The sequence below is a fragment of the Thunnus maccoyii genome, chromosome 8, assembly GCF_910596095.1.
Source record: "Thunnus maccoyii chromosome 8, fThuMac1.1, whole genome shotgun sequence".
NCBI classification, from domain to species: Eukaryota; Metazoa; Chordata; class Actinopteri; order Scombriformes; family Scombridae; genus Thunnus; species Thunnus maccoyii.
Genome location: NC_056540.1, coordinates 29,830,787 through 29,843,301, shown reverse-complemented (window position 1 = coordinate 29,843,301; position 12,515 = coordinate 29,830,787). Strand labels below are relative to the sequence as shown.

Genomic DNA, 12,515 nt, shown 5'->3' with positions numbered 1-12,515 from the left:
TTTAGCTCCTGTCTCTTTAAGGACCCTCTCTCGAGGAGCCCACTCTGCTCTGACTGGCCGGCTTCTGGAAGCTGTTCCTCAACTGTATGTAAACAAACAATAGTAGTAGGATTTAGCTTCTTTTTCTCATTTTTCCCACATGTTCGAACCAAAATCCGATCCAAAATATGCCAACACCCCGTCGAACAACCTTAGGTTTCCTAGACAACGGAAGTAGAGGAAACTTTTTAGCTTTTTACATCTGCATGTCTCATGTTTTGTAACACTGAACATGTTTAACATGATATCCAACATCATCACAGTATAAAAATAACAGAAAATCACAAAAAGCATGATCTGTCCCCTTTGCCACTCCTATAAAATCAAACAGCAACACAAGAATCACTCATTGCTTTACGTCTTGACCCAACTTCCTGTTTCGACAGGAACAGCGACATATTAAAGAAGTTGAGGTTTTAACGTTGCTGCCACCAACTGTAAATATATATGCCCCTGTACAGATACGCCCCACAGTGGTCAACCACAGTACTGCAACCCCCTGCAGCCCATAGACCACCGTTATAACAGAGACACCCCTAAAACTGTCTACGAAACACCAAACAAGGTCAGTTATTACTATTTGTGTTATAATTTAGTACCATGAATATTTAATATCCAGGAAAAACTGTGTCAGTTAACGGTGCCAACTTCGAACACACTTGTCATAACACATCAGCGGCCGCTACACTGAAGCACTCGACCGTGTCTTTGAAGGTTGACGGCTATATATCAGCTCCGTACTCGTCAGCTGCAAACACACAACCGGTGTCCGCGGCGTTATTTGAAAACCTTGAGTTTCTGGGGGTGATAAACAGAAGCTCAGCGTTGATGGAGGAAAACGGAGTGAAAAACACTCATTTTTCAAATTTATCTGCATTAGTGCGGACGTGTCCTGAGGTTGTGTGTGTTTTTGTATATGAGCAGACTCAGGGTCACGAGGGATGGACATGAGGGAGGAGAGGGGCATGAAAAACCGCCCGTATAAGGTCAGCGGAGCAATCACTCACTTTAACAGGCGGTGTGGAGGCATATCTCTCTCTCACACACACACACACACACACGCACACACACTCGTTGCCTAATGCAATCCCGCTTTCTCATACACTCTCCTAAATCTAAATCTCTCTCTCTCATGTGCACACCCACATAAACCATCGCAAATTTACAATCTATGACACTCCCCTCTCACACTCACATGTGTTGCTAATGTAAATCAATCTCACACACACACACACACACACATGCACGCACATACTCTCTATCTCAGCCTGCAGTGCTGCTTGGCATAAATTAACTCTCAACCTCTCATACAGTAACCCACTTACAAGGTTAAACAGCTAATTATGGACCTTTCCATTAATAACGCACACATACACACACACACTATCTATCCCTAACACACTCCAGGATGCCCTCTTACAGATATGGAAACACACATGAATGCATTTACAGATCATTGGATATCTCTCGGTTTCTTTCTTGCACACTCATGCACGCTCATGCACACGCACATATGTCCACCCATGTGACAGACTGTTTAATTTAGGGAATTAACACACACACACTCACAGTGAGGAGCCTGATGTCAGATAAATTACAGATCATTTAAACCCGCTGCAGCAGGCTGAGGGCAATGTCACAGCCTCATGCATGTATGGCCCTTCAAGTTTACTATAAATAAGAAGCATTTGAGCTCCCTAGCAACATATTAAACACTAATGAGGCCCCGAGATAAGATAAATGATGCATTAGTTAAGCAATGTCAACATATTTCATTTCACATACTTTTATGGCGTTGCAAATATGATCTATGCATCTTGCAGCATTAAAGAGCTATAAAAGAATCGCTATCTAACTCATTAATATGCAAATGTTTGCAGCAAGGTGCTCCAACATCTAATCAGATCATCTACACAGTACAGAGAGCCTGCTTGCATGTCAGTGTTAAGTTTCCATCATGTATTATTTTTAAGTTTTGTTTGAAGTCAGTTGCTAAAAGACATTAGACACAAGTGGTTGAGTCTGTCAATCAGTCAGTGAATCAATCAATCAATCAATCACCTGGAAGCAAGGCTGGATCGGGACCGTCATCGGCCGGCTCTCGGGGGTGTATGAGTGTCTTCTGATTCCCGTCGTGCTCTCGGGCAGGGTCAGGTGGGGTGAAGGAGGCGGGTCCTCTGCTGGCTGATGATAACGAATCAGCTTCGAGGAAGGAGCGTAACCTCTTCTGCCTGCGTGCGAGATAAACACAGATACAGGATGTGTTGAGCATGTTAAGGCTGGAAGACGTATTCGGTATTAATGTATGGAAAGTATTCTGTAAACAAAACATTTAATTTTCCTCATGATTTACTGTTGTGATATTTAGTCAGTAACCAATGAGCTGCATTTCAGAAAAGCTGCACCGGCAGTAGAATATTTGATCAGCTGCTGCTTTCATTCCTCAGTTTGTCTCTTAACACCTGGTTACCAAACATCTGGTTTACTACAGACAGCAGTTAGACAGAGTACGACTGTAAATATAGAAAGATATACAGTAACATGGCCAGCCAATAAACATCATAATGTCCCATTTGCTTATAATAACCACCTGCTCTCTTTCTCTCTACTTGAATCACAAATTATGTTCTTATAAATTTGTCTGCACGTTTCATTTTGTTATTTTCATTAACTGAGTCACAGAAACAACATTTCCTCAAAACAAGAATAACAGTTTGTGTTTGATAGAGTTCAGTCTCTAACTGGGTGAGACTACACACGCTGCTTTTTTTTTTGCATTGGTGAGGTTGCATAAGATTTACTCAACTTCAATTGCATGAATGTAGTTGCAAAACAGTTTCAACTAGACTTCACTCACCTTCTCATTCAAGTGCATGTCTGATAATGCTCTAACAATTTGTAACTCTCAGTTTCATTCAAATTTCAGAGGTAATGACAGCACTTTTTGAGTAAATACAAGAAGAACTCAGTCGACGTTCGCACGAGCAGAAACAGCCAGCATTAATGAATAGAAAAGAAGAGAGTCTGAGTGACAGGTAAGAACATGACAAAACAAAGGGAAAAAAAGGGTTTTGTTGGGTAATATTTCAACTGGTTAACCAGTATGATGCTGCTCTTACCTCCTGCGTCTACCAGCCATCTCCGTTTGTCTCCGCGGGTATCAGCCTCACTGATGATGGCCACCAGCTCCCCTTTGGCCAGGTTCAGGTCCAGGTCTCGGCTGCCCACCACCGTGCTTATCACCTGGTAGATCTTTCCAGAACCGTGCTTATCTGTGAGCTGCTTCAGACGGCGCTGAAAGGACGGGCTCAGAGGCTGAGAGAAAAAAACATGAGAGAGTTAGACAAAAGTAGAGGACAGACCAAAACACAATAAGGTTGTATGTGGGAACACTCAAGAGTGAGAAATAGGGCTATAGTCAACCAAAGAAAATCTTGGTCGACTGAAATTGTACATAATCTTCAACTAATCGATTAGTCGCGGGGAGGTGCAGAGTGTGCAGTGAACTCAGCAGCCACACATTCCTCTGTTCTCTATTTCTCTCTCTTCAGGTTAAGCTAACCCATTGTTGCTAACTTTGGAGCTAACCCCCTTTACTTTTCCAGCACAGACGTGACTTTATAGCATTTATTAACTGACATATTGTAGTCTGTACTGTACATTTACTGCCAGACTGACAACTTACTGCTAACTTTTCCCTCTGCTCTGCTCGCTCTTTCCCCACTCACTACGCAACGCCGTATTCCTTAACGGAGTTACGCAACCAATAGTTTCCCTGGCAACGACACAGAGGTTGACTCACGTACCGGAACAGTGCTGCACAGAGACTCCCAAACGCTATTGATTTCCGAATGAATGGACATTTGACGTTATTTTTGGCATTAATTTTTTTGAGGGGGGCCTGGCGGGGGTTCTCGTTGTTATAATAATAGGAGAAACACTTAATTCAATAAACGCTCAGTAAACGTTGAGTACAGTTAGGCGTAGCAGACTCCATCAGGTTGGGCGAGTTCAAAGTTGTGAAAACAACGGGGGTGTTTTAAATACGCTCCCGTTGTTTTCACAGGTAATTTGTGAGTCTGTCCCCCCCGCCGCAGGAAATAATGGATTAATCCTGGAAATAATGGTTTAATCCTATGAAAGGAACACGGAGATTATTCGACCAATGACAATTTGGTCAGATAAGAGCATATCGACCAACTAATTGACCAGTCGACTGGGAGACTACAGCCCTAGTGAGAAATGTGGCATAACTAACTAATTTAAGCTGTTTACAAGCACCAAAAATATTAAACTGCACAGGGTTACAGACTAACACTACTGTATCTGGTATGCTGAATTACTTAAAAACATCCCATGTGGAAAGTCCAACGTTGAGGTGTTTTTGAAATCATATAAACCCTTTGTGTCATAGTACATAAAATGAATCATGTGGCACCTTAACTGTGATTTTGCGTGTCTGGCATAATGACAGCTTAGCTACTTTATGGTCAAACACATTAAACATTTCCTTGCTATAGTTACAGATATTACGAACAGCAGTTTTGACAACAGACAATGTATGCTGGACTGCAGTGTCTATGTTTAGTCTGCTGTCACGGTCGAGTGTCTCCTGTAACATTTTGTCCTTCACCCTCCGTGTTGTTGTGTAAATGTTTTGTCCTGAATGTGTCAATGCCAATTAACCAGCTCAAATATCTTGTGCACCTGTTGTAGTCAGTGAAAAAAGCAAATGTGACTGAGGTCACGTATTTGACATCAGCTTGTTTTGTTGACTGTTGTGTTGATGGTATTGTTACCTCGCAGTCTGTTGATCACCATGTGTGTCATGGATTTTTGGCTTATACAACAAAACCTGGGTTTCAGAGGGTTAATGAAATAAATTAATCAAATTATCCCTCAGCGTTCATATTCAACAACCTGACAAAACACAATCTGACACGACGCTGTTTTAGCTCCATCTGCGCTAACCTGAACGACGGGTGCGTTGAGCGTGTCCTCCACACTTCGACACAAGGTCTCCAGCCTCCTCGCACCCCCTAGCGCCGCGGACTCCGCCCACTCCCAGAATGCACCGGAGTCCAGAGAGCTGTGAGGGAGCTGGAGGGAGAGAAACAGAAAGTAAGAGTATGAAAATACCAACAACCTGCCAAATTGTTGTAATTTTTGCTGTAGTTTTTATATATGCGTGGGCTGAATTCCTAATGGATAAAAACATCATAGCTATTACTTGATGTTGATGTTACCTGTTGTGCAAAGCTCTGGAACAGTTGCTCCATGTCTGCAGCGAGGTCTTTATGCAGACAGCTGAACGTCCCCAACATGCTCCAGATCATCTGCAGAGCCAAACCGTTAAACCGAGGAAGCTCGTTGAGGAGCAACGTGTTCATCGTCCTGAGAAGAGAAGAGAGGTTTAAATGTTAGTTGAAGCTAATGATAACTGAAAGTTTTATGTAACTTTGACGCCAATTCAAAACACAATATTTAATTTGGGGTTTTACTAACGTACAATCTTGACATTGGATGGGCTCCGCAAGCTTAAATTTAATTTTCTGATGATTCAAAAGAGGATGTTGTAAAAACAGAACCACAGTCGGGCTTCTATACTTCTGACTGACTCTCTACTCTCACAGTGAAGGAGTGGAAGTCAAACAGCTGAAAACATTCAACAGCATTAAATAGTTCATTACATCTTGAAGTGGATCCAATTCCACTTACGCTGGCTGATAAAACTGGCTACGAGAGCCAAATTGAAAAAAATACTTTTGCTTACAAATCAAAATCCAACTTTAAAATGATGCTACAAAGCTCAAAGTCAAAAGCCTGGTATTATGAGAATTATACTTGTACTTAAGCAGTCCAAATGACTCCTAAATACTACAATTTTAGAAACTGTTGTGGGCTGTTGCCTCACCAATTCCCAGCAGAGCAGCTTATTATAGAAATCATAAAAGTAGTTATAGTTTTAATGAGTTTAGCTCCTATCCAGCGGTGAAGCAGTTTGTCCTGTAGATTGACCTTATGACCTTCTGTTAATGCAACTGTGTTTTCACCCGACCAGTTTCAGTCTTGTTAATTTTTAAAACTATCTCTCTGTCTACCGGTAAGTGTTGGCCACAGCCTGTTCCTCGTAGCTCAGGTTGGATTTGGCCTCTATCACTTCATAGTCCAGCAGCTTGTCCAGCCTCTTCCTGATCAGGTTCCTCGGGCCGACAAGGAGGTCACGGAGCGCACACAAAGGCTTGTGGATCAACGTCCTCATTCTCTTTTCCTGGATGGAAGCAGCAGTGATGGTTAGAAAAACTCTTTGTATCTATGCCTAAAACATCCGGTATCTAAATGAGAGTTTCAAGTTGACTCACAAACGAAGGAAGGATCCACTGTCTGAGCGCCGTAGTGATCTCCTTGTAGCAGATAGGTGCCTTCTCTCCATCCATGTCCAAGTCAAACTCCTCTGTTTTGCAGGTCAGGAACGCCTGCAGACCGACAGAAAAGAAGGTGCAGATTGTGGGATTACAGATCATCTCAACACCGTCGTAACAAGGATGGAAGGAACAAACAAATTCAATAGGAAGAAGATAACTGGGCAGACATTTGGAGATGAAACCACTGGTCAATCAATCAATAGAAAAATTATGATTTTAATCATTTCAGCCATTTTTTTTTAACCAAAAATGCCAAACAGTTGCTGGTTTCAGCTTCTCAAATATGAGACTTTGCTGCTATTGTTGGTCAGACAAAACAAACTGAAAGAAACAAAGAAATAAAGAAACAAAGACAAAAATAACTGGTCTTTTATCAGCAGGAAAATGTGAAAAAAGGGGGGATAAAGGGGATTCAGTGTTGATCCTTGTTGAGAGCTGACAGCTTTTTCCGGGAGAGACGGAGAAAAAAAAACAAAAAAAAGCAGTTTCCACAGAGGATCATTTTAGAGCAGAAAGGTAAACAGAAACTCATGTGTTTGACCTCAGGGACTTATGGAGCGTCTGAGTTTACACAGTGTGACTCATAAACATTTGACAACATTTTCAAAAATACATTTCCATTTATATTTGACTTCCCCCACAGGCCGCTAGTGACTGAAGAGAAACTGGTTAAATCTGCATTGAGCAAAAAAAAAAAAAAAAAAAAAAAAGAATAGGAAAGAGAGAAGTGGGTGATATTTTGGTATTTCGTGAGAAATAAACAAGAGAAGCAGGACCTGAAAGTGTCGTCAGTTGTTACTTTGTCTCTTTTCAAAACGCCTCTGTGCATCACACTGCTGTCACAACTATTTAAATACACACTAACGCTCGAGTGAGATATGAGCACTTTGCAGTAAATATGATAGTTGTGTGAATATGAACTACGAAAAACACATTTACTGGGGTTTAGTGCCTTGCTCAAGGCAATAAACCTCATGTTTATTTCGTCCTATATGTCATAATGTATATTATAACCTTCTCTGTCGACCTGTAACATGCCTAACTTCCTCTCAACATCATTTGACGGGGTTTTTTAACACACAAACAGCAAAATGTTAAAGACATTATTTGTGACCTACCCGTAAGTGAAGCAGATACATCTCTACGTTCTCAAGAAGCTCCAGGATGCCGTGCTCCAGAACGTAAAAGAAACCTTCCAGGGCGTCAAACTCCTCATCCACCAGCTTACAACAGAACACACAGAGAGAGAGACGTGTTTATTGCCAATACAATGAGATAAAAAAGATGGTTTATTAGCCTGTATGTTTTGATGTGTGGGTCACAAATACAAGATCACATCTACTCTTTTCTGAACTCGGTAATTCCTCCCATGTCTCAAAATGTGTTGTCTAAATGCTTAAAATAATGCAAACAGGAAACAGTTTTCATATGCTTTGGTTGCAGGATGTCAGTTTTCTTTATTTAGCCACTGGATTAGCCCCTGTAGGATAATGTCATACAAAGTTTAAGAGCCTATGATTTGAAGTAATTACTATAATCACTTGGACCAAATCTTCCCTGTAAACATTGGTTTCCATGTGCATGATGTAACATACAGTCGGCACATCAGAGCATTTTGTCAACATGGATTCTAGACACACAGCTACTCCCCTTTTCCCTTCTGAGCTTTATTACTTCTCTACAAAGTCTTACAACATTCATCATAAACACAGAGCAATCAGTCCATTCTGTCCTCTCAGGCAGTGATTACACTTGTTTAAATGCAGCTTTGTAATCACCTGATCACAACACAATGCTTTAAATGACAAGTGAATGCACAGAAAATTGTTTTTTTGCAACGCTTCAAAGTCATTCTCTTTATATTCTACATATAAGTCATCCAACTGCAACCTACATATGAGAAATGTTATAAAAAACTTATCCAAACAGGCAGCAACAACTAAACTAAAGCCACAGGAGACATGAGGGGATGCTAATAGATGCTGACTCTTTGATCAGATCTGATAAAACTTAAACGGACTGACAAGTGTAACCATCACATAGCGCAGCGTAGCAGGTCGGAGCTTATAGCAGGTTCAATAACAAGTCATATCACACATTTCTCCTGCAGGCTAATCACTCTGCTGGTTAATCATTAACTGCTGAAGTGCAACTGAAGGGTGTGTGTGTGTACTGTGAGATTATATATGGCTCGAAGGCGTGGAAGTGTTACCTAGAGGATTAGCATCCAAATGTGTTGCTTCATTTACTCTAATGGGTAAGGCTCTAATGCCTATATATATATATATATATTAGGAGGTGATTGGTCAGGGTCGGTTACAGAACATCATTCTGGAGGTGGAAGGGAGTCTGTGAGTTGCTCAATAATACTTAAGAGGAGTGGGTGATAGTTTAACTAGGGCCATTAAACGTCTGTGTTACCTTAGTAGCCATTCCAGTCTCGTGTTTGAAGTGCTGGCTGAGCCTCGCCGTCTTCTTGGCGATGCTGTGGCTGTTGAGGCGGTTGATCTTGTCCTTGATGGTCAGGGTTTCTGTCTTCTTGTATTTGTCAGCTACAAAACATGAGGGACGCTTAATTTAGAGTTAAGCTAGTAATATAAATAGTAACATTATCGGACAAACTCTGGGTTTAGCTTAAGCACAGATGCCGGCTTAAATGACAGTAGCGGACAGTGTGGATGGTAACCCGTCTCACCGACTTCTCTGAAGCGTTTGTACTCGTTGATGCGACAGTTCAAGGCGATGGAGGTGTGAGCGGTCTGCTCCAGGAGCGCGTACGCTGGGTGAGTTCTGTCGGTGTGTTTCTGGATGGTCTGCAGGAGGAGGGGGTAGCGGGCTATTCGCTGCACCGGCATCACCAGGAAGAAACTCAGAGAGGTGGCGTTTACTTCGGGCCTGGAGAGACAAACGGCGACAGTGAACAGTCTGTTACGTGTTAGTTCTACCATTTATCCGGTTTCTGTTTAAGTCGAAAATTATATAAACCTACGCTGAGGTCTTGATGACCTTGACGATCTCGTTCCAGAGCACTTCCTTCTGTTTGTAGCTGTTCTCCACCACCGTAACATGGTTGTAGTTGGCCAAGTATTCCTTATAGGCTGCCTCAATGTCTGAAGACAGGCTGAGGAATGAATCACCTGTCAGGACGGTAAAAAAAAAAACAACAATTATTTATGGATGAGCTATCAAAATTAGCAATCGAATTAGCTTCACTGTGTATTTAACTGTTATCATGGCCATCATCCAAACAGCCAAATAGTCTTCATGGTGAGAAGATATGAAATGTTATCATGGTAAGAGACACGTTTAGACATGTTTTAACATTGTGGTCCAGAGAGAGAACAGTACAGCAGACATTTTCATGTATTAAATCTTCAGGATGATGCGTGTGTTTATTTATTTAGAGATGCACCCCTTAGCATCTCCTCTAGTCGCCTTTCTGAGACTCTCACATGAATGTGAAAACCCACATCTGACCCACAGATGTGTGAAGACTTTGTTTATTTCCTGTCAACAAGTGTGATCAGAGCACTTGACCTACATATAAAAGGCCTCACCGAAAGCAGCTGCGCCCTCATCACTTCCTGGTGGTATGCTGAATGCGGTCATGTTACCAGGTAACGAAGACAACTCCAGTCAACGAGGTGGGAGTTTTGAGGCCGATACTGCTAGAAAAAATTTAAAAAAGTGAAGTTGTTTCACTTACAGAGCGTCTCCAGGAAGAGAGGGTCTCCAGTCTGAACCTGCTTCTGGTCCAGCAGGCTGAGGAGTCGACCCGACACGTCGATCACTTCTTCTATGTAGAGAAACATGCTGTCCAGGTTGGCTAGAGGAGGCTGTGATGGACAAACAGACAGAAACAAACACATACAAATTAATTTTCTGTGTGTATAGAAATGCACTGTCCAATCATTGTGCAGACCTGAATCAATCATTAAACTTGTGGGTGTTTCAGTCGGTGTTTTGGGATTGGAAACATATATATATATATATTTTTAATGATTTTCTTTTATTCCCATATAACATGATCTTTGTGCTCTTCCACATCAATGTCCTTCCGCTATATAAAACCTGATTCCATTATGTTTTATGAGACCTCATTTCAATACCAGAGCATCAGAGTGAATGTTTTATGATTTCATTTAATTATAATAAACATATTTCATTTGATGAGATTTATTTATGGATCTACAACACGCACCACAATCAAGAGATAATATGTTTAAGTGAGGACGTTAAAGGACAAAATGTAACATAAAATTAAATAAGTACACATTAAAAAATTTTTTTTCTCTATTTTCTGACATTTTATAGACAGAACAATTAATCGAGAGAATGATCTACAGATTGATCAATAATGAGAATAATCGTTAGTTGCAGCCCTGCATGAATGCACCTAAATATAACCAAACAATATAACAAATCACATAAAACTATTTAACTAGTTGAGCTAAGTGGCGATGTTTTGGTTGTGATAGGATACTTAGCTACAAACTCTGAAACACACAAATAATATATGTAAAATGCAACATAAATCATAAAACACACAATAGCAACTAAATAAATATACAATATTAGAATAAGCATCATGTTCTTTCAAATTTCAGGTTTCTGGCTCAACTGCTGTGTTATTATTTTAAAAAAATATCTTTCAAAAATAAGATCTACTCACATATTTTAATAAAATATCTAACGAACATGTACAGTATAACGAGACATGCCTCTATATGTGTGTGTGTGTGTTTGCTTCCTTTACATACAAGACAAATGTGAACGCACAGCTGATAAAGATGCATGTTGTTCTGCTCCATTCTATTCTAATGAGAGAATAGTGGGCTCACTCTGAACAATCTGCACATTGCCACTGAAAACAAACCAGCAACTTTTCTTTCTCACAATGGCACCATTCATTCACATATTTATTCTGTTTCTCCGTCCGGGGCCCTCCTCCACTCTGCTGCTGTCCTCTCTCTGTTCTTTCTCCGTGTGTCCTTCCTCCATCCATCATATCCTTTAAAGCTTTTTTCACCTCCATCATCATCATTTTATTTCCACGCATTTCATTTTGTCTCTCGATATTACGACAGACAAACCTGTTACAACATTGACAAATCTCTCTTAATGCCTGTTTCATCATCCCGTCCTCTATTCGCCACTTTCTCTCCGTCTCTTAACAGATGAGCAGCCCGTAATTTAGCCCTGCCTCTCCTCCTCTTTATTTTCATTTTATTTTCTTGTCCCTCATGTGCCGTTACCCTCGCTGTGATATCGTTTTCATGCTCGTCCACCACTCAAGTCCTTCTGCCCCATAAAGCCTGATTCCATTATGTTTTTACGAGACCTCATTTCATTACCGCCGCGATAATAAATGATTATTTAGAAGTAATAAGCAATACCTCAGACGTAATGAAAAGCTAACGTCAATAAAGCGCGGAGCAGCCTCTGCGATAGAGTCCCTCTGGATGCTGCTGCGCCAATCAGCTAGTGATTACTTTTTATCTAAAAGGCGCAATCAAAAAGGTTTCTCCATTATGAAACAAATCACAACACAGGGCTGTACCTGATATCACTCCAGACAGATCTATTAATAGAGGGATAAACGCTAGACGACAATTAAACTGGGGAGGTGGATGTGCCAGACATGTCAACAAACATGCTGCGTGCCCGGTCAAGGGAAGCGATGCAACTGTATGGAAGTTGTTTGTAGGTTTCTGCCAGACTTGTTTGAGATAGTAGAAGAGTTACGTGAACTTTCAACTGGGACAAACTGTGCAGATCGAATTTACACCTGGCTGAAATCCTATTACTGGTCCAGCTGATCCAACGCCATCCTGACAGTTGTTTCTGCATGCACTGACACTTTACATTAACAAACATTTTTAATTATATTCACATGTGAATAGCAGGTATATTTGGGTTCTCAAGGTATTTGTGTTTCTTGAGGCTGTTGGAGGTTGTTTTTTTTCATGACATCAGTTCTGCAACACACAAAATCTGTAAATAAAATGCTTCAGTGGGTGCATTGAGCTGAACATGAACAGAGCAGCTAAA

The 12,515-nt window shown here is 41.0% G+C and overlaps 1 protein-coding gene across 3 annotated transcripts in view; it reads right to left on the bottom strand.

Moving 5' to 3' along the window:
• Positions 1–12,515, bottom strand: part of arhgef37 (Rho guanine nucleotide exchange factor (GEF) 37) — a 31,896-nt gene that overhangs the window by 6,783 nt on the left and 12,598 nt on the right. For all 3 annotated transcript variants that reach the window (XM_042419170.1, XM_042419172.1, XM_042419171.1), the window contains exons 6-16: positions 10,171–10,300; positions 9,454–9,601; positions 9,160–9,359; positions 8,886–9,016; positions 7,583–7,687; positions 6,402–6,515; positions 6,141–6,310; positions 5,286–5,433; positions 5,011–5,139; positions 3,159–3,354; positions 2,101–2,270 (exon numbers count right to left, since the gene is read on the bottom strand). In XM_042419170.1, coding sequence (XP_042275104.1) covers positions 2,101–2,270; positions 3,159–3,354; positions 5,011–5,139; positions 5,286–5,433; positions 6,141–6,310; positions 6,402–6,515; positions 7,583–7,687; positions 8,886–9,016; positions 9,160–9,359; positions 9,454–9,601; positions 10,171–10,300 — 1,641 coding nt within the window. The remainder of the gene's footprint in view (positions 1–2,100; positions 2,271–3,158; positions 3,355–5,010; positions 5,140–5,285; positions 5,434–6,140; positions 6,311–6,401; positions 6,516–7,582; positions 7,688–8,885; positions 9,017–9,159; positions 9,360–9,453; positions 9,602–10,170; positions 10,301–12,515) is intronic.